The sequence below is a fragment of the Grammomys surdaster genome, unplaced genomic scaffold (assembly GCF_004785775.1).
Source record: "Grammomys surdaster isolate TR1022 unplaced genomic scaffold, NIH_TR_1.0 125919, whole genome shotgun sequence".
Lineage (NCBI taxonomy): Eukaryota > Metazoa > Chordata > Mammalia > Rodentia > Muridae > Grammomys > Grammomys surdaster.
Genome location: NW_021620743.1, coordinates 549659 through 571637, shown reverse-complemented (window position 1 = coordinate 571637; position 21979 = coordinate 549659). Strand labels below are relative to the sequence as shown.

The 21979-nt window shown below is 39.8% G+C and overlaps 2 protein-coding genes across 2 annotated transcripts; both read right to left on the bottom strand.

Moving 5' to 3' along the window:
- Positions 1–9165: 9165 nt before the first annotated feature.
- LOC114608481 (olfactory receptor 4C45-like) lies at positions 9166–10098 on the bottom strand. The gene has a single exon (XM_028752445.1). The coding sequence runs from the start codon at positions 10090–10092 to the stop codon at positions 9166–9168; it is 927 nt and encodes a 308-aa protein (XP_028608278.1). The 5' UTR covers positions 10093–10098.
- Positions 10099–18087: 7989 nt separating this feature from the next.
- On the bottom strand, positions 18088–19014 carry LOC114608518 (olfactory receptor 4C45-like). Its single transcript, XM_028752480.1, has one exon. It carries the CDS (start codon positions 19006–19008, stop codon positions 18088–18090), a length of 921 nt encoding a protein of 306 aa, XP_028608313.1. The 5' UTR covers positions 19009–19014.
- Between the last annotated feature and the right edge of the window lie 2965 nt (positions 19015–21979).

The window sequence follows — 21979 nt, the reverse complement described above, 5'->3', positions numbered from 1 at the left end:
CACAAATGATCAGTAAAATGGAAAAATAAAAGTAGACACATCACTCATAAAAACGATGCTTATTAGAAGACTGAAGAAGCTTAAGGGGTTTGTGGCCCTATGGGGAGAGCAACAAAACTAACCAACCAGACCTGCCAGGGTCTAAACCACCAGCCTGGGAGCACATAGGGAGGGACCCATGGCTCTGTAGGGGAGGATGGCCTTGTTGGGCAAAGGTGGGACAGGAAGTCCTTGGTCCTGTGAAGGCAGGATGTCCCAGTGTTGGGAAATTTGTGGGCAGGGAGGTGGGAGTGTGTGGGTGGGTGGAGGTACATCATTATAGAAGCAGGAGGAGGGGGAATGGGATGGAGTCTTCTGGGTGGGGAGAAAATGGAGAAAGGGAATAACATCTGAAATGTAAATAAAATATCCAATAAAAAATTAATTTCAAAAAGAAGAATGATGCTTATTTAATTTTTGTGAAAAATACACTGGGCAATAAAAAGACAACGGTTATGAAACTTTTTTTATGCCACAACATTATTGTGAAGGAAAATGTGAGGTCGTAGGTTAGCATATACTATATGAGCTTCCACTGTGGGATTTTAAACACAGTTTGTTTCTGTGATTCTCCCCTTTCATTCTCCTAACACAGGGGCCTTCCATCATACCCTTCTACCCTTCAGACTACTTTCTGCCTTCAGGTCACCTTTGCCATATTGCTCTCCCCAGCCTTCCTCAACATCCCTGTTGTCCTCCTGTGATCTCCTGTCCAATTTCATAGACTTACTAAAGTCAGCTCTTTATACATACATATAAGCATGCCAAAGACCTACATATAAGAGACAGCATGAAGGAAATGAAGGTCATGGAAAACTACTTAAAACAGTTTTTCTTAGGTTTACCTCTATTTGTGTTCTCTATTGTTTCTACTTCCACTTTTAGGTCTTGAACTGCTTTATTCAATTCCTTCACCTGTTTGTGTTTTCCTGTATTTCTTTCAGTGAGTTATTTATATCCTCCTTAAAGGACTCTATTATCTTCACGTGATAGGTCAGATTCTTCATTTTCAGATGTGTTGGTATATTCAGGCCTTGCTGTGGTGGGAGAACTGGCTTCTGATATATATAATGCTCACATATATTGGCTTCTGTTGCTTATGGTCTTGTGCTTGCCTTTCGCCATCTAGTTATCCTTGGTGTTTGCTGGTCTGGGTGAGTCTGTCTGGACTCTGATTCTTTTCACCCTGGGTTGCTTTAGTCTGCCTGGTAGGTTGGCAGCCCTGGTTTTACCAGACCACCTCTGGGGCCTTGCAACTGGGGGCTTTTCAGAGGGTGGAAGAGAAGCTGCTGATCTGTTGCTCTGGCTGCAGTAGATCTGCTGGGAGGCCTTCAGATTGTTGGATCTTCAGAGGAGCAGTCAGGTTGTCCTGTGTGAAAATGTTCTTGGGGGCATGTCCAGGCCAGCTGCACAATCAAATGGCACCCTTAGACTCTGTGGAGAGGACTGAGATGCATGAGAAAATTAGAAGGCACAGCAAGTAAAAAAGTCTGATCATGCTGGCAAAATTTTTATTGTTCACACAGGTTATATACTCTGAAAACAGGATATGGGGAGGGGTAGGAAAGGAAAGAGGGCTTTGCAAGTGGAGGAAGCTAGCTGCAGCTGTGGGGTCTAACTAGGTTGTTCTTACAAAGCCTTGCCATTACCAGGGGTTCTAAAAACATCTATCAAGTGCCCAACGTGGGGCTCTAAGATCCCTGGACCACCACCCCACTTTCGAGTGGCAGAGGAGCCAGCATTCAGGACTCTGGGAGTTCCCCAACGCTGAGATGGGCATTTGGTGAGTAATCAGGTGGTGCATTATATAGACATAGGACAGAATATTTCTCAGCAAGATTTATTCATTTCAGGGCTTAAGGATTCCCTTGAGACCCGGGGAGCCAGAGTTGAAGAGAAAGACTTAAAGAGATTTTTTGATTTTTTGGTTTACCTTTGTCCCTGGTTCCCCAAGAAGGAACTATTAATGAGAAGAAGTGGAAGAGAGTTGGTGATTGTTTACAAGATTATTATAAGACCTTTGGTCCAGAAAAGGTCCCTGTTACAGCTTTTAGTTACTGGAATCTCGACCTATTAAAGACTCACAATAATTGGCCTGATGTTCAAAATGTCACTGAAAAGGGAGAGAGGGCCCTACGTCAGAGTTTGTGCCCTCCCTCTGAATCCCCTTGTTCACGACCATCCTCTCAGAATTCCTGTCCCGAGGGTCCCCCGCTTGTAGAAATTTCTCAAAAGGCACCTTCAACTTTGCCCACTAAAATCATTAAAGCCACTCCTCTTTATCTCTCTTTGATTGGTCTTGAGGATGAAGGTGGAGAGGAACCTCTTGATCTGGGAGACTTAGCTGCCCTTGACGAGGAGGCTGCTCAATATCATAATCCAGACTGGCCCCCGCTCAAGAAAACTGTGGCTCTTTCAACTTCCAAAAATCATGAGCCACTCTCTAATCAATTTCTACCCCCTTTCTATCCCCCACTACCCTATCCGTCTTCTCCTTTTGATCAAGTTTTTCTAACAAACACCCCCCTCCTGCAGGCACGCTCCACGGCTACTGCCGACTTGCGTGTCCTGACAGATTTGGCCTGTAATCCCCAGGAACAACTTTCACTTTTAAAAACTCTTTATGACTTGGATAAACAATTAGATCTCTCTCTCCCCTCAGGCCAACATTCCTTTCATGATGCACCCCAGTCCCTTAAGAAGAAAATTAAAAAAGGCCCCTCACACTGCGCTAGCTTTTCTGCTTTCACTTTGCAGCAGCGCATCTGTTCCCCGAGACACAGGTGAAAAGCCATCTTCTCACCCTCGTAACCCTAACCCTGATGTGACTATTAGTGAGGATGAAGATGACAGGGATTCTGTGGCTGCAGCTGCCTCCAAGAGGCCGACTCCAGACCAAGATACCCTTGTGTATACTCCTCTTAATTTGTCAGTTCTTGAAAAACTTAAATCAGCCATCTCTAAGCATGGTTCAACGGCCCCTTTTACCTTAGCCTTACTGGAGGCCTCTACTGAGGCTTGGTTAACTCCAAGTGAATTTTTTCAGCTGGCTCATGGTGCACTAGAGGGAGGAGATTATGTATTATGGAAGGCTGAATTTCAAGAAGCGGCTTGTAACCTGGCCCTTCATAACGCCCCAAACCCCCATATCCGTGATTGGACAGCTGCTAAATTTATGGGCGAACCACCTTACAATACACCCGATGCTTAGAGATGTTATACACCTGGGCTCTTGACTCAGGTTCGCCAGGCAGCAGTAGGATCTTGGAGGAAACTCCCACCTAAGAATACTGCTTCGGAACACTGACTAAGATCAGACAGGGTCCTGAGGAACTTTATAGTAGTTTTGTTAGCCGCTTGGAGGAGACAGCTCACTGCCTCCTCCGGCCTCAGGAAGACAATAGCCCTTTTATTAAACAACTTGCCTTTGAAAATGCTAACCTAGCTTGTCAGGATGCCTTGAGAAATCATCGCAAGGGTACCCTTTCCGATTATGTCCTCCTTTGTTCAGCCATATGATATGACTGGCCCTCCAGAGGGCAGGCATGCAAGAGTGGCTTATAGGACATGCTTCAGCTGTGGCCAGCCTGCCCACTTTGCTTGGGAATGTCCTCATCCCAGACCAGCTGTGACCCCTTGGCCCCTGCCATCCACCCCTCCATCTGGCACTCCTCTTACTAGCCGTTTACAGCCCACTACTGTTGCTCCCTGTCGTAAGCGTGGGTGCCATTGGGCTATGAGTGTCATTCTCACACTGACCTGCAGGGAAATCTACTTCCCTCCCGTGAGTCGGGAAACTTGATCAGGGGGCATCCTCTGGCCCCCAACTCTCAGATGAGCCCTGGGGCAATTGGGTTCATCCCTGCCTCCACCCCCCCCCAAGTACATTACAGCACACGGGGGATGGCAACCCCTTATTCCTCCCTGTTTATTACCTTAAAGATTGCTTTTTAAACATTCCTTTGCACCCTGATGACTGTGCTCATTTTGCTTTCAGCCTACCACAGCCTAATTTTCAGGCCCCTACACCCCGATACCATTGGTGTGTCCTCTCCCAGGGGATGGCCAATAGCCGTACGTTGGGCACCACTTGTCCAGGCCAGCTGTATAATCAAGTGGGACCCTTAAACCCTGTGGAAAGGACTGAGATGCGTGAGAAAATAAAAAGGCACAGCAAGTCAAGAAGTCTGATCGTGCTGGCAAAATTCTTATTGTTCACACAGGTTATATACTCTGAAAACAGGATATGGGGAGGGGTAGGAAAGGAAAGAGGGCTTTACAGGTGGAGGAAGCTAGCTGCAGCTGTGAGGTCTAAATAGGTTGTTCTCACAAAGCCTTGCCATTACCAGGAGTTCTAAAAACATCTATCTAGCAGGATGTTGGCTAAATCTGAAAATCCAGAGGAAGGATTACTAAGGTGGGTTGCTATGAGGCCTTGTTTGAAGTTCTGAGAACTGACAAGTGAATCATGGAAGGTAAGCAGAAAGAACAGTAGATAGGAGACCAAGGATGAGTGGTCTTGCCAAGAGTAAGGCCTTGCCATGGGTTCCCACAGGGGCAGGTATGGACGGTGGTTTCTGTTTTCCCTGTGTACAGATGAAACTCTTGGGATGTCTTAGAGCTTCGGTGTCTTCAGTGGAGCAGACGAGCTGGTGGTCAGTTGATCAGTTGCCTTGTTTGTAGCAGTTTCCTGGGATGTCAGTTGCCCCTGAGTGCAGTGAATCTTATGGACTGGCTTAGGATATTGTGTCTCCAGGGGAGCTGACTAGCTAGCAGTCTGCCCAGCAGAAAGGACCAGGCAGAAGGGAAGGAGTGAGAGACTCTCAAGCCTCAAAGGGAAGGACCCTAGATGAAATGCCCAATAGTAGGGAGAGTGAAGTTATAGAGGCTACCTCCAACAGAAAGACGGCATCAAGTGAGGGAGGGGATTGCCAGCCCACAGTCAAAATTCTGACCCATAATTGTTCCTATCTGAAAGAACTGCAGGCATGATAATGGAGAGAAACCTCAGGAAAAGAAGGTTCACCTACAGGTCCAAAGTGGGATCTAGCTCAAGGGAGGTCCCAAGGCCTGACACTATAACTGAGGCTATGGAGTGCTCACAAAAAGATCTATCATGCCTGTCCTCTAAAAGATCTAGCAAGCAGCTGAAAAAGTCAGATGCAGATATCTGCACCCATCCAATGGATAGAAGCTGCTGACCACTGTGTTTCAATTAGGGAAAAGCTGGAATAAGCTGAGGAGGAGGGTGACACTGTAGGAGGATCAGCAGTCTCAATTAACCTGGACCCCTGAGATCTCTCAAACACTGAACCACCAACCAGGAAGCATACACCATCTGATATGAGGCCCTCAACACATATATAGTAGAGGACTGCTGGGTCTGGATTTAGTCAGAAAAGATGCAACCTAACCCTCAAGAGACTGAAGGCCCCAGGGAGTTTAGAGGTCTGGTGGAGTTGGGGGTAGAGGGTGGGAGCATCCTTGTGGAGACAGGGGGTGGGGTGGAAGTATGGGATGTGGAACAGTTGGAGGGTAGACTTGGAAGTGAATAAAATTTGGAGTTTAAAGTAAATAAATAAATAAATTTTAAAAACCCAACAGTTTTTCTTTTCACCTCTTGAATCTTTTCCACTAACTGGAGGATTTTTCTTCCTCCACCTCCTTCTGCTCCTCCTCTTCCTGTTGGCCCTTCTTTTGTTCCTCCTTTCCCTTGTCTTCCCCCTCCCCTTCTGCTTCTCCTCATCCTTTTCCTTCTGCTTCTGCTCCTCTTGCTCTTTCTCTTCTTCATTTTGTGCTGAAGGCTGTCACTATGAGCCTCCGTGACATTTGCTTGGGTTGGCATGCTATTCTGAGTCTTCAGAGAGGCGTTACTTATTACTTTATTTTTAATTCTTTTCTTCTGTCTTCCTTTGTACACTGGGCAGAGTAGGTGTGCTTTCTGGTATTCTGGGCTTCTTTACTCTGTCTCTAATGCTCCCCTCTCTACCATGTGGCTGGTTTCCCTTCTGACTTAATCCAAATGTCATGGCTTCCTCTCCTTCTCATCTTCCCTGTTTGAGCAGCTACCAACATTTATAGAAAAACCCTGGGGTTTTTCTTTTAAACTAAAATAAAATTCTCTTCAATTAAAAAGACAGTGAACATAAGCATAAGAAATAGGCTCATTTTGCTTACATACAGGATAATCAGTGTGGAGGTTCATAAACAGAAAGGCTTTCTGTTAGAGAGACTTTGACTTGAGTTCTATATAAGCCCAACTTTAGCTAAACATCTCTAAAGCCAACTCTAGTTAAAATTTAATTAATTTTATATCACAAAAATAACATCATGAATTAATGTATCTGTAATTAGCATGAATTGGCATTTTATGAATATGGCATCTCCTTTACACCATTATAATAATGATCATCACTATTAACATCATCTCACTCTTTAAAGAAATTTTTTAATTTGCATTTTTGGGAATTTCATACATAAAAGTACTGTATCTCCATCATTTTCATGCCCTTCCTCTTACCATATGACCTATGTTCTTTTTTAAATTCATGACATCATCTATAGTTATTACACACACACACACACACACACACACACACACATATATGATATATACATGTTGTAGTAATTATTTAAAAATGGCTGCTGGTCAAACCGACTATCCAAGCTGCAGTGGCTCTGCCTAGCTCAGCCGCCATGTTTCTCGGCCAGAGGCCACGTGCACCACAGCTAGAAATGGCCAGCCAAAAACACCAGCCCTGCCACCCATGAGACTCCAGCATGGGAGATGGCTCTGCCAATCTTCCACGCTGTCTCCACAAGGCTAGGCATTGCCCAGACCATCCCACCATCCATGCAGGGCCCAGTAAGAAAATGAGACTCTAATGCTTAAAGACTAATCAAAGGCTTTATATGTTTGGTAATGCTCAATAACAATATGCCCATACAAAGAGAGTTGTTTCCCAATTAGCTAACCTAAATAAAAGTTACCTGCTGCTCTCCATACCTGCGTGGCTTCCCATCGCTCCTATATCTCTGCTCTCCCTAGCTCTTCCTCTTCCTCTTCCTTCATATGTGAATCAGTCTTATTGTGTCTGGAAGATACTGCTTAATTTTGAATCATCCATTCCCTCTGGCTCTTACGGTTTTTCTATTTTATCTTTGACATAGTCCTTAGAGGTGAAGGTTTAATGCAAGCATCCCATTTAGGATTAGGTGTTCCAAGATTTCTTATTCTCGATATGTTCTACAGTTGTGGGTCTCTGTGTTAGTTTTCAACTATTGCAGGAAGAGGCTTCTCTTATGATGGGTGAGTGGAGCACAGATCTATGAGTGTGGCAGAATATCATTAGGAGTCATGTTATTGCTATATTCCTTTAGCATAACAATAGTATTTGATTTTTCCCCTGGGTTGATGGAGATACTGGGATTGATTTTTGTTTATTAAACCACAGCTTCTAAGATCATCATGTTAAACTCCACTTGCTAAACTCTTTTTCAAAACTATATCACTTGTATGTATGTGTTTACCAATGACTATTTTGGTATTGGTGTGATCTTCCCTGGAGAAGACTATTTCTCCTCCTCTCAGCATTCCTTAGTTGTCTATGGTTCTTTGTGTGGGGTTGAGTCCTCTATGCCTTTCCAGTGTCCACATTAGCATGTCTATTGTTATTATCCTGGTTCAGGTGATATGTAGGCAGTCATGTTAGTGAGACTTTATGTGCATAGCATTGGACAATATTAGGACACACAGTCTTAGAGAAAACTCCCTGATCATGTTGGCTCTGAATATGTGTGTGTGTGTGTATGCGTATGTATATCATATATGTAACAATTATTGACAGAAAAGGAGCCATGATTTTGAAAGAGAGCAAGAAGCATTATACAGGAGCATTTGGAGGGAAAAAGGGAGGGATAAATGATGTAACTACATTATAATCTCAAAAAATATAATACATAATTAAAAACAAACAAAAGGAAAACCAAGCAGAAAGATCAACCAATACTGGCTTTGACTCAGGTCCTATCCTTTTAGTTATTCAGTTAGGTTTTAAAATTGTAGGTTTCCATATGGTTTTCATACATCCTTAGTTTTTGTCTATCCCCCTGCTGTCCGCTCCTTCTGTCCAACATCCTTCCCCTAACCCCCACTTAAATATTTCAACCCCTAGTATTTGCATCCCAACTTTAACATCAAATGTATTCTTCTACTCCTCCCCTTCAATCCTCTTCCTTTTTCATACCTTGTTTTTTTTTCTTGCATTCTGAGCTCTAATACAGATTTTAACTTAACTATAGAAATATAAAAGTTCAAGTTAGATTCACACGTGAAAGAGAACATACAGCATTTGTCACTTTAGACCTGGATTATCTCGTTCAACATAATATTTTTAGATTCAATCACTTATATGAAAATTATTTATTTTCATTTTTTTGTGTGGAATAAAATTTCATTATGTATATTATGATATTTTCTTTATTCATTCATCAGTTACAGTGTACCATTGGTAAATTCCATTTCTTAGCTAGTATGTAGAACACAACAACTAACACAGAAGTACAGATATCTCTGTTATAGGTTAGTACCTTTGAGGAAATGCCCAGGAGAGTTATACCTCTCATATTGTTTTATTTTCTGTTTTTTTTGAAAAAAAAAAAAAAACCAAACAACATCCCACTCAGCACTTGTCTTTGTCTCACTGAAGTAGAAAACAAAGCAAAGATCATTACAGGCTAGAAGGGTAAGAAAGGGAAGGAACAAAGTGAAGTAGCGGTAACAATTCTAAGATATGGTTCAATAGAGGAAATAACTTTGAAGCAGACTAGGGTGACCATAGTTCACAAAAAAATTCTATATACCATAAAAATTGGAAAAGAATTGAAAGATTTTAAATATAAAGAATTAATATGATTTTAATGTCATATAACCTTTTATCATTTTGATAGGGCCATATTCTACATGTGTAATTACACTGTTCCCACTGCATTAATACAAATCACCCACATTCTAATTCTGATGTAAAGGATAACTGACTATATCAATTTAAACCACTTAGATAAAAAACTTTGTATGAAATATCACTAGATATTTCTTGCCTTACTATAGAAAATGACTGGCTTTATTTAGCCAGTGTTTGACCTGATTTGACCCAGGAGCTTTTTCATAACATTTTTGACCTCCTCATTTCTGAGGGTATAGATTAAAGGGTTCAACAGAGGTGTCACTAGAGTGTAAAACACACTCACAACTTTGTCAATATGGAAGGAGATCAATGGTCTCACATACAGGTATGAGCAAGGTACAAAGAATAAGACAACAACAGTGACATGAGAGGCACAGGTAGATAGGGCTTTGCGACACCCTTCTGAACTGTGATTCCTTAGGGAGCGAAGGATGACCACATAGGAAGCAACTAGCATAGAGAAAATGAGTAAACACATTGACCCACTATTGGCTGCAATCAGTGGCCCCAGAATGTGAATGTCAGTGCAGGCTAATTCCAGGAGTGGTATTAAATCACATATAAAGTGATTGATGGTATTGGGGCCACAGAAGGGTAAATGGGCTATAAATATAGTCTGTATCATTCCATGAACAAACCCCACAATTCCAGCTGCTACCACTAAGAAAATACATACATGTCGGTTCATGATGGTCACGTAGTGCAAAGGCTTGCAAATGGCTACATAGCGATCATAGGCCATGGATATCAGCAAGATGATTTCAGCTGCAGCAAAAAAATGCTCAACAAAAAGCTGAGTCATGCAGCCATTGAAGGATATGGTGCTCTTCTCAGAGATTAGGTCGTAGATCATTTTGGGTGCTATGGAAGAAGAGTAGAAACCATCTATGATGGACAAGTAGGAGAGGAAGAAGTACATGGGAGTATCCAGGGCTGGGCTGATGAAGATGGTGACTGAGATGAGCATGTTACCTGCCAATGTGATCAAATAGATAATTAAGCATACAATAAATAAGAGTTTCTGAAGATCTGGGTCTTGTGTCAAGCCCAGGAGGATGAATTCTGTGACATTGTTCATCCTTTCCATCAATTTAGTATGGTCTCTGTGCATATGGTCATCTGAAAAGAAACCAAAGGGTGTCTCAGTGATGATATTTGAAGTGAAACTGTGAAGTACTCTATCATCTTAATAGTTCTGGACACTGATGACAGTGTAGCTGCACTTCTGCTTACCTCTATAGACGTCAGCATATCTCATGCAGTTATAAAAACTGGACTGGATAGGTTGGATTATTCCTAATGGATTTTCATGGGATAGTGACAGAACCTTACAAATAATACAAGAAATCAAAATGTCATTATAATGGATAGTATAGATAACTTCCAAATTGTCTTCTAACCAGGCCCTGACATTTCATGGTGTTTTTGGAGGGGAGATACCATTAATATCAATTAGTTTGAACTTCTGTTTGTGTATTTACATAGACTTTTTTTGATAAAAATTCAGGATTGAATGAAAAAATGGAGCTTACACACACTACAAAGGCAAATGTTGCTTAAAGTAAATCACCTAAACGTTGTGACCTCCAATTCTTCATAAACTCTCCATAAAACACCCCAGTGTTTCAGGAATAAATTTTTCTTGTGGTTGGACTTTGATCATAAGAATAATCATTCTTAGAATTGAGTAAATTTTTCCTCTATAATCACATTTTATAACTAGAATTAAACTAGATGTGTTGTTACCTCAAATTTCTTGTTGAGAAGACACAAATGACAGGGTTACCTAAGATGCCACACTTTTCCTTTTAATAGAAAATTCAATCAAATTCAGATGAATTTATAGTTTCATTATGAAGGTGAAGAAATATTAATGACAGTACAATATATTCTTTGAAATGAACTAGATGTAGATTTTCCGAGTATGAATTAAGGCTGTTACTAGTGAGTGGTGAGTATCTAACCCCTTTTTCTTTATCTTTATGCATAATATCTACTCAAAAATCATACCAAAAATTCTGTCAGTGTACTGCAGTTAAAAAGTATTCGAGTAAATTGCAGGCCTTTTAAGAGTGAGAATCAGAGGAATTGTGAAGAAGCACTAGGTCTTCAATTTGGCTTAGTCCCAGAGTGACTCTACTCTGCTTATTGCTTCTATAGAAGGGGGTGATGTAGTTAATCATTCTCAGTAAATTTACTCACAAATTCTAACTGCAAATGGACAGTGTTAAAATCATGAGTAGGGGACAAACTTTAAGTCATTACAAAGAAGCATCGAGAATTAAGGTATTTAGTGAGACATAGCCATAAACCAATGTATATTTTAGAAGTAATTTCAATCATTTTAAGCAGAGCTTTATTAAGTAAAATTACTGTCAGACATTTTCTATGGATATTTTTATGCTTTTGTGTCTAAATTTATATTCACAGAAAAACATAAAACTTCATTTCAAGCATATAACTGCAAATTCTACTTTAGTGACAATAAACTGGCTAAATCAATTAATCTGCTTAAATTTGGGGAGAAAAGATTTATCAGTCACCTACCGGGTTGTAGTTAGTTGTGGATTTCTTTGTTGATTGATTGCAGTTTTTTTCCCCTCTGAGAATATCCAGTATAGTGTTCAGTCGACTCTACAGGCTAACACTGGAGTTATTATTTTTCTAAGACAATTCTCTAATTTAGGCATTTTTAGTTTTTATTTTTGGTTATATTGCCAGCATTTATTACAAAAATAAAATATTCCAATTAGAAACATTGATATTTCTATGTTTTAATTCCTATACCACATTAACAGATAATAACACAAAGAGTAAAGCCTAATTACTCAAATCAGAAAACAATAGTATATTCAACTATAGTATGTATAAGAGATAAAATTAAATTGGTTAGATTTTCCCCCCTTATGCTTTGGACATTTTTCTTTCCTTCCTAAGAGTCTGTGAATAATGTAGAAATAGGATTTCTATTATCCCTCAACTCTAGCTCCTTTTTAACTCCTTCTCCTTAGAAATCTACAAACGTTAAGAGTAGTTTCTCTCAGACAAATCTTCATCATCTTGATTCATGTATTCAGGTATTGATTGACACATTAACCCTTTATTTGGATTCTTCTGTTTCTTCTTAATGGTAGAGAAATATTTAAATGGATTTTCACAGTCTGGAAGGTCTGGTCATGTTTTAGCTTTGCAGATACCCAGAGGAATGGTAATCATCTCTTTTGGAACCTTTGTCACGGCCCTTTGCTTAATCCCACTTGGTACCTACAAACATCATTAGCAGTGGATAGTTTTCGAAATGAAATTTGGTTGTGGATTGAATTCAGATTCATGTACCTACCAGGCAAGAATTTTACCCATCTATCTCAAAAATATTAACCCAGAATTTCTCCTGTTTAAAGGAAATTTGGGGACAAAAAGTGGAGCAGGGACTGAAGGAGAGGCCATCCAGAGACTGCCCTACCTGGCAATCCATCCTATCTGCAGACAGCAAACCCAGACACTATTGCTGATGCTAGGAGGAGTTACTTGCTGACAGGAGCTTGGTGTAGCTCTCCCCTGAGAGGTTCTGCCAGAGCATGACCAATACAGATGGGGATGCTTGAAGCCAATCATCAGACTGAGCACAAGGACCCCAATGAAGGAATTAGGGTGAAGGGCTGAAGGAGCTGAAAGGGTTTGCAACCAGAGAGGAAGAACAACAATATCAACCAACCAGACCTCCCAGAGCTCTCAGGAACTAAACCACCAACCAAAGAGTACACATGGAGGGATCCTCGGCAGAGGATTGCCTTATTTGTTAACAATGGGAGGGGAGGTCCTTGGTCTTGTGGAGGCTCGATGACTCAACATAGGGGAATTCTAGGGCGGTAAGGTGGGAGTGAGTGGAAGAGCACCCTCATAGAAGCAGAAGGAAGGGGGTATGGGATAGGGGTTTTGGAGGGGAAACTGGGAAGGAGAATAACAGTTGAAATGTAAATAAGTAAAATAACCAATAAAAAAAGAAATTTTCCACTGAGCATCATATACAGGTCTTCTTTATATATGCCCTGTTTGACTTAGAGTATTGACTTTAGCTCATTTATGTAGGAGCATGTGCTTAAATTCAATTCCTTTTTGAGTCTGAAGCAGGTCATCATGAAAGAAAATTCCTGACCTAGATGGCTTCAATTATTGATTCTCTCATAATCTTTTTTTAATTTAATTTTTATTTACTTATTGTACTTACTCACTTTACATCCCTCTCACTGACCAGGTCCTGATCACCCACCCTGATATTCTTCCCCCATTCCTCACCCCCTTTGAGTGGGTAGGGGCCCCTCTGGGTATCCTCCAATTCTGGCACTTCAAGGTTCTTTGAGGCTAGGTACTTCTTCATTCACTGTGGCCCACTGTTGGTCTTCCTGTGGAGTGTCTGTTCCTTTTGAGACCTACAATCCCTCCTTCTATACTTCCATAAGAGTCCAAGTTCAATCCACACTTTGGCTGTCGGTGTCTGTATTTGTCAGAGTCAGCTGTTGAGCGGAGCCTCTCAGAGAACAACACGCTTCTGTCTGCAAGCATACAGTATCATTAATAGAATTAGACATTGGTGCTTGCCCATGGGATAGGTCTGTAGATAGGGTGGTTATTAGTTGGCCATTCCCTCAGTCTCTGCTCTCCCCCATGCCTGTGTTACTTGTAGACAGGATAAAATTAGGTTTAAAGTATTGTGAGTGGGTCGTGCCTCTATTGCCCCACTGAGGTTCCTGCCTGGCTACAGGAGGTGGCCTCTTTAGGTTCTGTAACTCCAATGTAGTGAGTCACAGCTAAGATCAGCCCCACTGATTCTGGCACCTCACTTATTTGAGGTCTTTTTCTAGTCTTAGAGATCTCCCCTACCTCCTCACCTCTGTCAGTTGCAGATTTTCATTCATTTTCATGTGCATCTAGCCATCTTGTTTATCCTTCCCCATACCTGATAGTGAACATCCTATTTACTCATCCCCCTCCCTTCCAGTTCCCTTCTCCATTCCCTCTCATGACTATTTTGTTCCCCCTTCTAAGTGAGATTCATGCTTACTCGCTTCCACCTTCCTCCCTGTTTACTTTCTTTGAATCTCTGGAGTGTTTCATGGTACCTGTATTTTATGGCTAGTATCCACTTGTAAATGAGTACACACCATGAATGTCCTTTTGGGAAGGGGTTATCTCTCTCAGGATGATATTCTCAAGTTCTCAAAAATCTTACAAAAAGACTTATAGCACTTCTTAAATTCTACAAAATTGAGACAAAGGAATTCTTCAAAACTCATTTTATGTGGCTAATATTTAATATGGAACCTGAATTAAATATAGAGAAAGCACTAAATAAAACAAATCAAAACCAATACACCTCCTGCAGTCATGGCTACTGTAGGACAGTGGTTGTATGCTATGAACATTCTATTAGGAATGACAGCCCCAGAATCCATTTCTCTCCAGTAACATCCCTAAAGCTTATCCAGAGTTAGCAACTTTCATAATCTTTCAACTACTGCACCACGTTAGTGTAAATAATTTATGTCTTGCTATTTTAAAAATATGTAATTCTACTCTTTACTGACGAATCAGGTACAGAGTGAAGCAGCTGGCATGGATTCACAGTGCTAATCAATGTCAGAGATAAGATGACACAGCAAGCCTATTTGTTCCAGACTTTATCAATCATATTTTCTTTACTCAAGCCAATTTCCTCAGTGCTTTTAAAAAGTTTTACTTTTATTTAGTTTTTAAGTGTTTTGGTGTGTGTGTGTGTGTCTGTGTGTGTGTGTGTATACATATCACTGTTGGTTGACTTAAAAATTTTCCACCTTACTTTATGAGACAGGGTCTCTCACTGATCCTAGAGTTCACTGCTTAGAAAGAGTATTACCTCATAAGACCTGGAATCCACCTGAATCCTTCCTCCAACATTGCTGTTACACATGCTGCCTGCCATGCTTGGTTTTTATGAGAATTGAGGATCCAAACTCAGGTTCTCATGGCTGCCGCTTTGCACAGAAAGCCATCTCCCCAGCCTGAATTATTTTAAGCAGGTAGTTTCATACTTGAAGATATAACGTAAAAGAACTTCTGAAAGGGATGGGTTGTGTGTGTGTGTGTGAGAGAGGGGGGGGTTATGTGTTGTTCCCTCTCTCTCTCTCTCTCTCTCTCTCTCTCCTTCCCTCCCACTCTCTGTGTGCTAAGTGAAAAGCTTTCTACTATATTAGTAGATTTAATATATTTGATAACCTCTCTAACTTAGGAAGATAGAAACCATATTTGGTGAGCATTTTCTTGAAGACATTCAACCTTCTATACTAATTTCATATGTACTTGTCTTTGTTTCTTTTAAAATATAACTTCATTTATAATACAACCTGTAGGGTTGAGCATGAAAAGTAACAAATATTTTAGTGTTAATCTATTTCACACCTACAACAATAGAACCATGTGAACTCTTGTTTCTTTTCTCTGTATAAGTATTTTCCTAAAAAATATTAAAGTTTATGTTTATGAATGCCTTGGTATAATGATGAGTATTGTTTAAGTGGGATTTAGATTATATTCATTTTTCTTATTTTATAGAAATTGAGTATTGTAGGGCTTCTAAAACACTGTAGGCTGTTGCTGTTTCTTCTGAGTCTTAATGTGAGTCCAGTCCATTATATGTACTCTTAATGTGAATTGATATTTCTGCTAGTGAAGGAAGAATGAATTAAGAAAATGTAGTATGATTCAGTGTAGTTGGTCTTTGCCACTTTGTGTGGATTTCTTTTTTCCATACTTTACCCCACATCCACCCCACCCCCAGCATACCCCCTAATACTAGAGAGGAGAGAAATAAGGACTGTGGAGAGTGAGGAGTTAGGACAAATTCCTGAATCTAATTTCTTTCCTCTTGTTTCTTCTTTGACCATGGCTACTAACAACCACAAACAACCTTCTTAACTGACCAACAACTACTGACTGCCTATTGGGGTTCTAGCATATATGTACTCTCTGCAAAGTTCCCAGAACTCCAAATATCACATAATTGCTGAAATTATCTGTATCTGGCAAAGTCAAAGTTCTGCTACAGTATGAGGCAAATCATGCTCAGCTGCTGTGGACAGCCCTAAGCAGCCACACAGCCCTACACCTGGGATTTAAATGAAAGTTCGTTCTCATAATATTTCTTCTGTCTTTTTAAAGAAACCTAACTTCTAAACTTGTCTCTAGACTTCAGCAACCATATTTCTGTGTTTTCATGGGCGTGGTATCCCTGCCATGGTTAGTAATCATTACTTCACAACAGGCATCCTAAACCCCTGCCCTTACAATGTTCCTGTCCCTCTTCTGCAGTGTTCCCTGAGCTTCAGAGACTGCACTTGAGATGTAATATTTGGCAGGTTATCCATGACCACTTATTCTCTGCATTTTGACTAGTTGTAGATCTCTGTAGTAGTTTACATCTGCTGCAAAAAGAAATTTCTTTGATGGGAAGTAAGAGTCATACTTATTTGTGAGTATAAAGAAAATTATCTGGAACAAAGTTAGAAACTATATTGATTTAGCATAATGAGGACACCAGTTGACACAACAATATTGATGGGAGAAATTTCTCAAGACCGGATACATCCCTAGATGAAGAATTATGGGCAAACAATAATTCCTGAGAGAGTGAGAATTAGTCTTTTTTAGGGATGACTTTCCTAATAGATTATCTAATACCTAATAGTAGTCATCTCTAAACACATATTCTTATGAGTAACACTTATGAGCATGCACACATACACGCACACACACGCACACACACACACATACAACACACATACATTATAGAAAAAACTATATACATAGTTGGATGGAGAATAGAAAGAGGTGGAGTTAATAAAAATACAGTATTCAAATAAGAAATTCTCAAAATAATAAAAAAACTATGATGTGTACACTGATAGTATGATATTCAGTTATAAAAAAGAATAGTCTTTTATAGTTTGTAGCACCCTGCATGGAACTGGAGGGAAGTAAGGGAAATACCAGGGGCAGCAATGCAAATACTGCATGCTGTCACTCAAATGTAAAGCCAAGAAACTTTATTTTATTGAAACTGAGAATAGAAGAGTGGTCATAGAGGCTGGGGGAAGAGACTGGAAAGAGGAGAATATTTTGAGGTTGGAGAACAGGAATTAAAATAGAGGTACCTCAGAAGAATACATATTAAACACTGGGATGAACATGGTTAACAGCAATTTATTATGTATTTTATAAGGAACTAGAAAAAAGTTTAAAGGTTTTAAAAAGAAACAAAGAAACAATAAACGTCTAATGGGATATTGTTGCTGGAAATATTTAATCCCAACTAGGGACTTCCTCCCCACCTTTGATTATGACATTCAAGATAAAAGACACATGTGACCTTTAATTTATGATAAACTTTTATCAGCACTAAAGCTGGGCAGTATGTACCCTCTATGATATTAGAATCTACTATCCTATAGATAATTCTGAGTTATTACTTACTATTCTATCTTACTTACTTATTACTTACTGTTCTATCTGGGCTGTTCTTAACTCCATCTGGCCGAGCCTTACCATAATTTTGAGATTCTTGCCCTAAGGCATCTTCTTCTCTCTCTGACTCTTCAGTCTCCTCAATCTTGAGTGGTCACTCAGACCTCATGCCCAGAAACTCCAAACCCTGCCTATGTCTCTTCTGCCTAGCTATTGGCTATTGGCATTTTTTATTTAATCAATATTTTTAAATTAAGGACCATTGTACATGGAGATTCACTCATTTCTGGGAGCAACCAGACCTTGGGGGCCAGTACTTATCAAACATTTTTCACTATGATTTGATCATATCTGCATGGATTCACAATGTACTCAATTTAAACATATAATTCTTATTCAATGAGAATGTAGTAGTGATAAGACATAATTCATTATTAACACCACCATCACCACCACCATCTCTATCACCACTACCACCACCACCACCACAACCACCACCACCATCATCATCATTTGAACTATTAAGGAGAACAAATGTCTATGGAATAGCATTAGACATTGTTTCTAGAGATACAAGTCACCAGGTTTACATATCACCAGCTTTCCCCAATTGACCCCAGAGCTTCTTCATCACCCTTTTGACCTCCTCATTTCTGAGAGTATAGATTAAAGGGTTCAACATAGGTGTCACTAGGGTACAAAACACAGTTACAGCTTTGTCAGTGGGGAAAGAGGTCATGGGCCTAAGGTATAGGTAAGAACAAGGTACAAAGAATAAGACAACAACAGTGACATGAGAGGCACAAGTAGACAGGGCTTTGTGACGTCCTTCTGAACTGTGATTCCTTAGGGAGTAAAGGATGACCACATAGGAAGCAACCAGCATTGAGAAAATGAGTAAACATAGTGACCCACTATTAGCAGCGATCAGGGGCCCCAGAGTGTGAGTGTCAGTGCAGGCCAACTCCAGGAGTGGTATTAAATCACACATAAAGTGATCAATGATATTTGGGCCACAGAAGGGTAACTGAGCCATGAACAAAATCTGTATCCCTCCATGGATGAATCCTAAGATTACAGCAGCCCCCACCAGGAATACACACACAGGTCTGCTCATGATGGTTGTGTAGTGCAAGGGCTTGCAGATGGCTACATAGCGATCATAGGCCATGGCAATTAACAAGATGATTTCACCAGCAGCAAAAAAATGCTCAGCAAAAAGCTGAGTCATGCAGCCATTGAAGGATATGGTGCTCTTCTCAGAGATTAGGTCATAGATCATTTTGGGTGCTATGGAAGAAGAGTAGAAACCATCTATGATGGACAAGTAGGAGAGGAAGAAGTACATGGGAGTATCCAGGGCTGGGCTGATGAAGATGGTGACTGAGATAAGCGTGTTACCTGCTAGTGTGATCAAATAGATAATTAAACACACAACAAATAAGAGCTTCTGCAGATCTGGGTCTTGGGTCAAGCCCAGGAGGATGAATTCTGTGACATTACTCATCCTTTCCTTGATTTAGTTCGGGCTCTGTGCATATGGTCATCTGAAAAATACAAAAAAGTATACCCATGTGATATTTTAAACTCTAAGCTAAAATACTTTTTCATCTCATTGTTGGCATGGCTGAAACAACAATAATGAAAAAACTATAAATTTTTACTTCTTCAGTTAAGATCACTGTATAGCTAATTTTTGAAGATGAGAAGTAGGTTGGCTTACTACTAAGACTTTATTGTAATACTTCAACCAACCAAAGTCTTTTATGTTCATTGACTGATGATTAACTGCTATTTTTTTAAAGTTAAATTTATTGAATAATCCCAAACAGGGCTTTCTTTTGCTGTTGTGTTTTGTTCTTGTAGGACAAATATGAATCTCAACTTATTTGAAATTGCAGTTGTGCATGATTGTGAATGTTAAATGCCTATGAAATCAGTGTTCATGAAAGTCAATGGGACACTAAAGAACTAAAGCCTGAAGCATTGCTCAATGTAAAGGTCCTGTGTTATATATATATCATTTCTCTGTATCATATGCTACACATGAACTCAGGGACAGAGACAAAATTACAGAGTTATTCTGGATAACAAAAGAACATTTGTTTTTATAGCTCATTGTGTATAATTAATTCTAGAACAGCAGCTTTTGTGCCAGACATCTCATGGTTCCTTCTTTCATGATCCTTTTATTTCTTTGTATTGTTGGATGCATACACGCAAAGGCTACAAAGTGACTCTAGTCCTCACAGAATTTTACAATTTTTTTCTAAATGTTGAACTATTTCTTCATTTAGGATCATGTTCAAGGTTGGGTAAAATTCTCCTGTTTTCAACTGTCTGTAAATGAATCTACATGAGGAGAGGACACCTAAAATAAAATACTTTCTGTTTTTGTTACATTCAATTGAAGTAAACAACTGGTAGAAATGTTGATTGATGCTATAAGGAATATTTTCTCTCAATTCCTGTAACTGTGACTTTTACTGGCATGTCAGTGGTCTTACAAAGGTGGAGAGAATTTATTCTTTCTCTTCCCGTTTTTGCACCTTTCCACAACATCTTCCAAAAAAAAAAACAAAAACAAAACCACAAGCCATATAATTTCTTTCCCGTAATATCTAAATTTGGGATAGAGATGTCAGCATCAAGACCCCTCAGTTACAATAAAAGTGAAGAAAGAAAGTAGCAGCATTGAAATAGGAAATGGTGAAAACTTTCAAATTGTTACAAGACTTCAGAATCTCTATTTAGTGAGACTACTGGCCACAGCACTTTTAAAGTGATTTCAATCATTTGAGATAAAACCTGACTTGTATTTCCCACAGATTATTTAATGCTATTGTGTTTCACTCATTTATTGTTATAGCAAATCACTTTGAGTGTACCATAAGATTATAAAGTCTGCTTCAGTGAGAACAAATTGTCAAAATCAATGGAATCTGTTTAAAAATTGTAAAGAAACAATGTAGTTTTCACCAACCTGGGTATAGTTGAGTGCAGAGATGTCTCTGTTTGTAGATTTAATGCAGTCATTGTTTCTTTCCCTCTGGATACACACAGCACTGCTTTCAGTAGACTCTGTGAACTGATGTCTCTCTAGAGTGGATATTTTCTTTCTTTCTTTGTTTTTTCTTATTTTCATTGTCACAGTTTACTCTGAAAGAAGCTATTTTAGCCAGGAAAGTTTGATGGTTCTTGGGCTTAGTTTCTATGCACTTTGATATATATTTACAGCCATATGTATTTATGCCCAAAATAAAGCCAAAATCTCAAAAAAGAAAGCATTTGTGTGTTCCACTATGAGATGTGTATGTGCATAGAATAACTTGATTAGACTTGGTTTTCTGTACCTCTTCGGACACTTGTTTTGGTTCTTAGTAGCCCATGAATATTATGCAAAGAGAATATCTTTCAGTCCTAACTCAAGTTTTCCTTTAATTTACCTCTGTAGAAACTCACCAAGTTCAAGTAGTATCTCTTAAAGAAATATTTTTACTATATCTCTAATAATTGGCTCACAAACTCTCTGGATTTATTCTCCCTTGATTCCAAACTGTTGTTTAAATAGGTTTTCAGATATAGGATCTGGTAATGCTTTGACCTCTCATGTACCCAAAAGACTGATAATTGTTTCTGATGAAATTTTTGCCAAGACAGTAGTCAAGATCTTCTGCTTATTCTCACTTGGTATCTCCAAGCAACATTAATAGTGGCTAATTTTAGAAATGCAATTGGGTTGATATTAAAAAGTGTCTACATTACAGGTCGTATCTTTCTAAAAAATAAGACCTGAGTGACAACAACTTCTCCCTCTCCTTCTTCTTCTCCTTCCCCTTCCCCTTTCCCTCTTCCTCCTCCTCCTCCTGCTTCTCCTCCTTCTCCTCCTCCTCCTCCTCCTTCTTCTTCTTCTTGCTATATTGTGCTATTTAAGTAATGTCTTAATTTTATTTCTGCAGATTATTTGGGTTTGGATATTAGGCATATACATTTTCAGTGTGACAATTCATTAATAATAATAATTAATTAATATTTATTATTATTCTTTAATCTTTTTTTACAGTCCAGTCATTATCCCCCTCTCAGTCCTCCCTCTGACTGCTCATCATCCCATTCCTCCTCCCCCATCTCCAAGAGGATGTCCTCATCCTCCAGACTCACCCTACCAGACCTCCCCACTCCCTGGGGCCTCAAGTCTCTTGAGGATTAGGTGCTTCTTCTCTCACTGAGGCCAGACCAGGCAGTCCTCTGCTGAATATGTGTCAGGGGCCTCATATCAGCTGGTGTATTCTGTTGCATCTTACACTTTCAGCTGTTTGTTGAGCCTATCAGAGGGCAACCATGCTAGGCTCCTGTCTGCAAGCACCATATCATCAGTAATAGTGTCAGGCCCTGGAACCTCCGCTTGAGCTGGATCCCAATTTGGGCCAGACACTGGATCTCCTTTCCCCCAATCTCTTCTCCATTTTTGTCCCTGC

Bases quoted from the DNA above. Each gene is read 5' to 3' on its own strand.
- LOC114608481 (XM_028752445.1), bottom strand. From the start codon at position 10,092: ATGGAAAGGATGAACAATGTCACAGAATTCATCCTCCTGGGCTTGACA.
- LOC114608518 (XM_028752480.1), bottom strand. From the start codon at position 19,008: ATGAGTAATGTCACAGAATTCATCCTCCTGGGCTTGACCCAAGACCCA.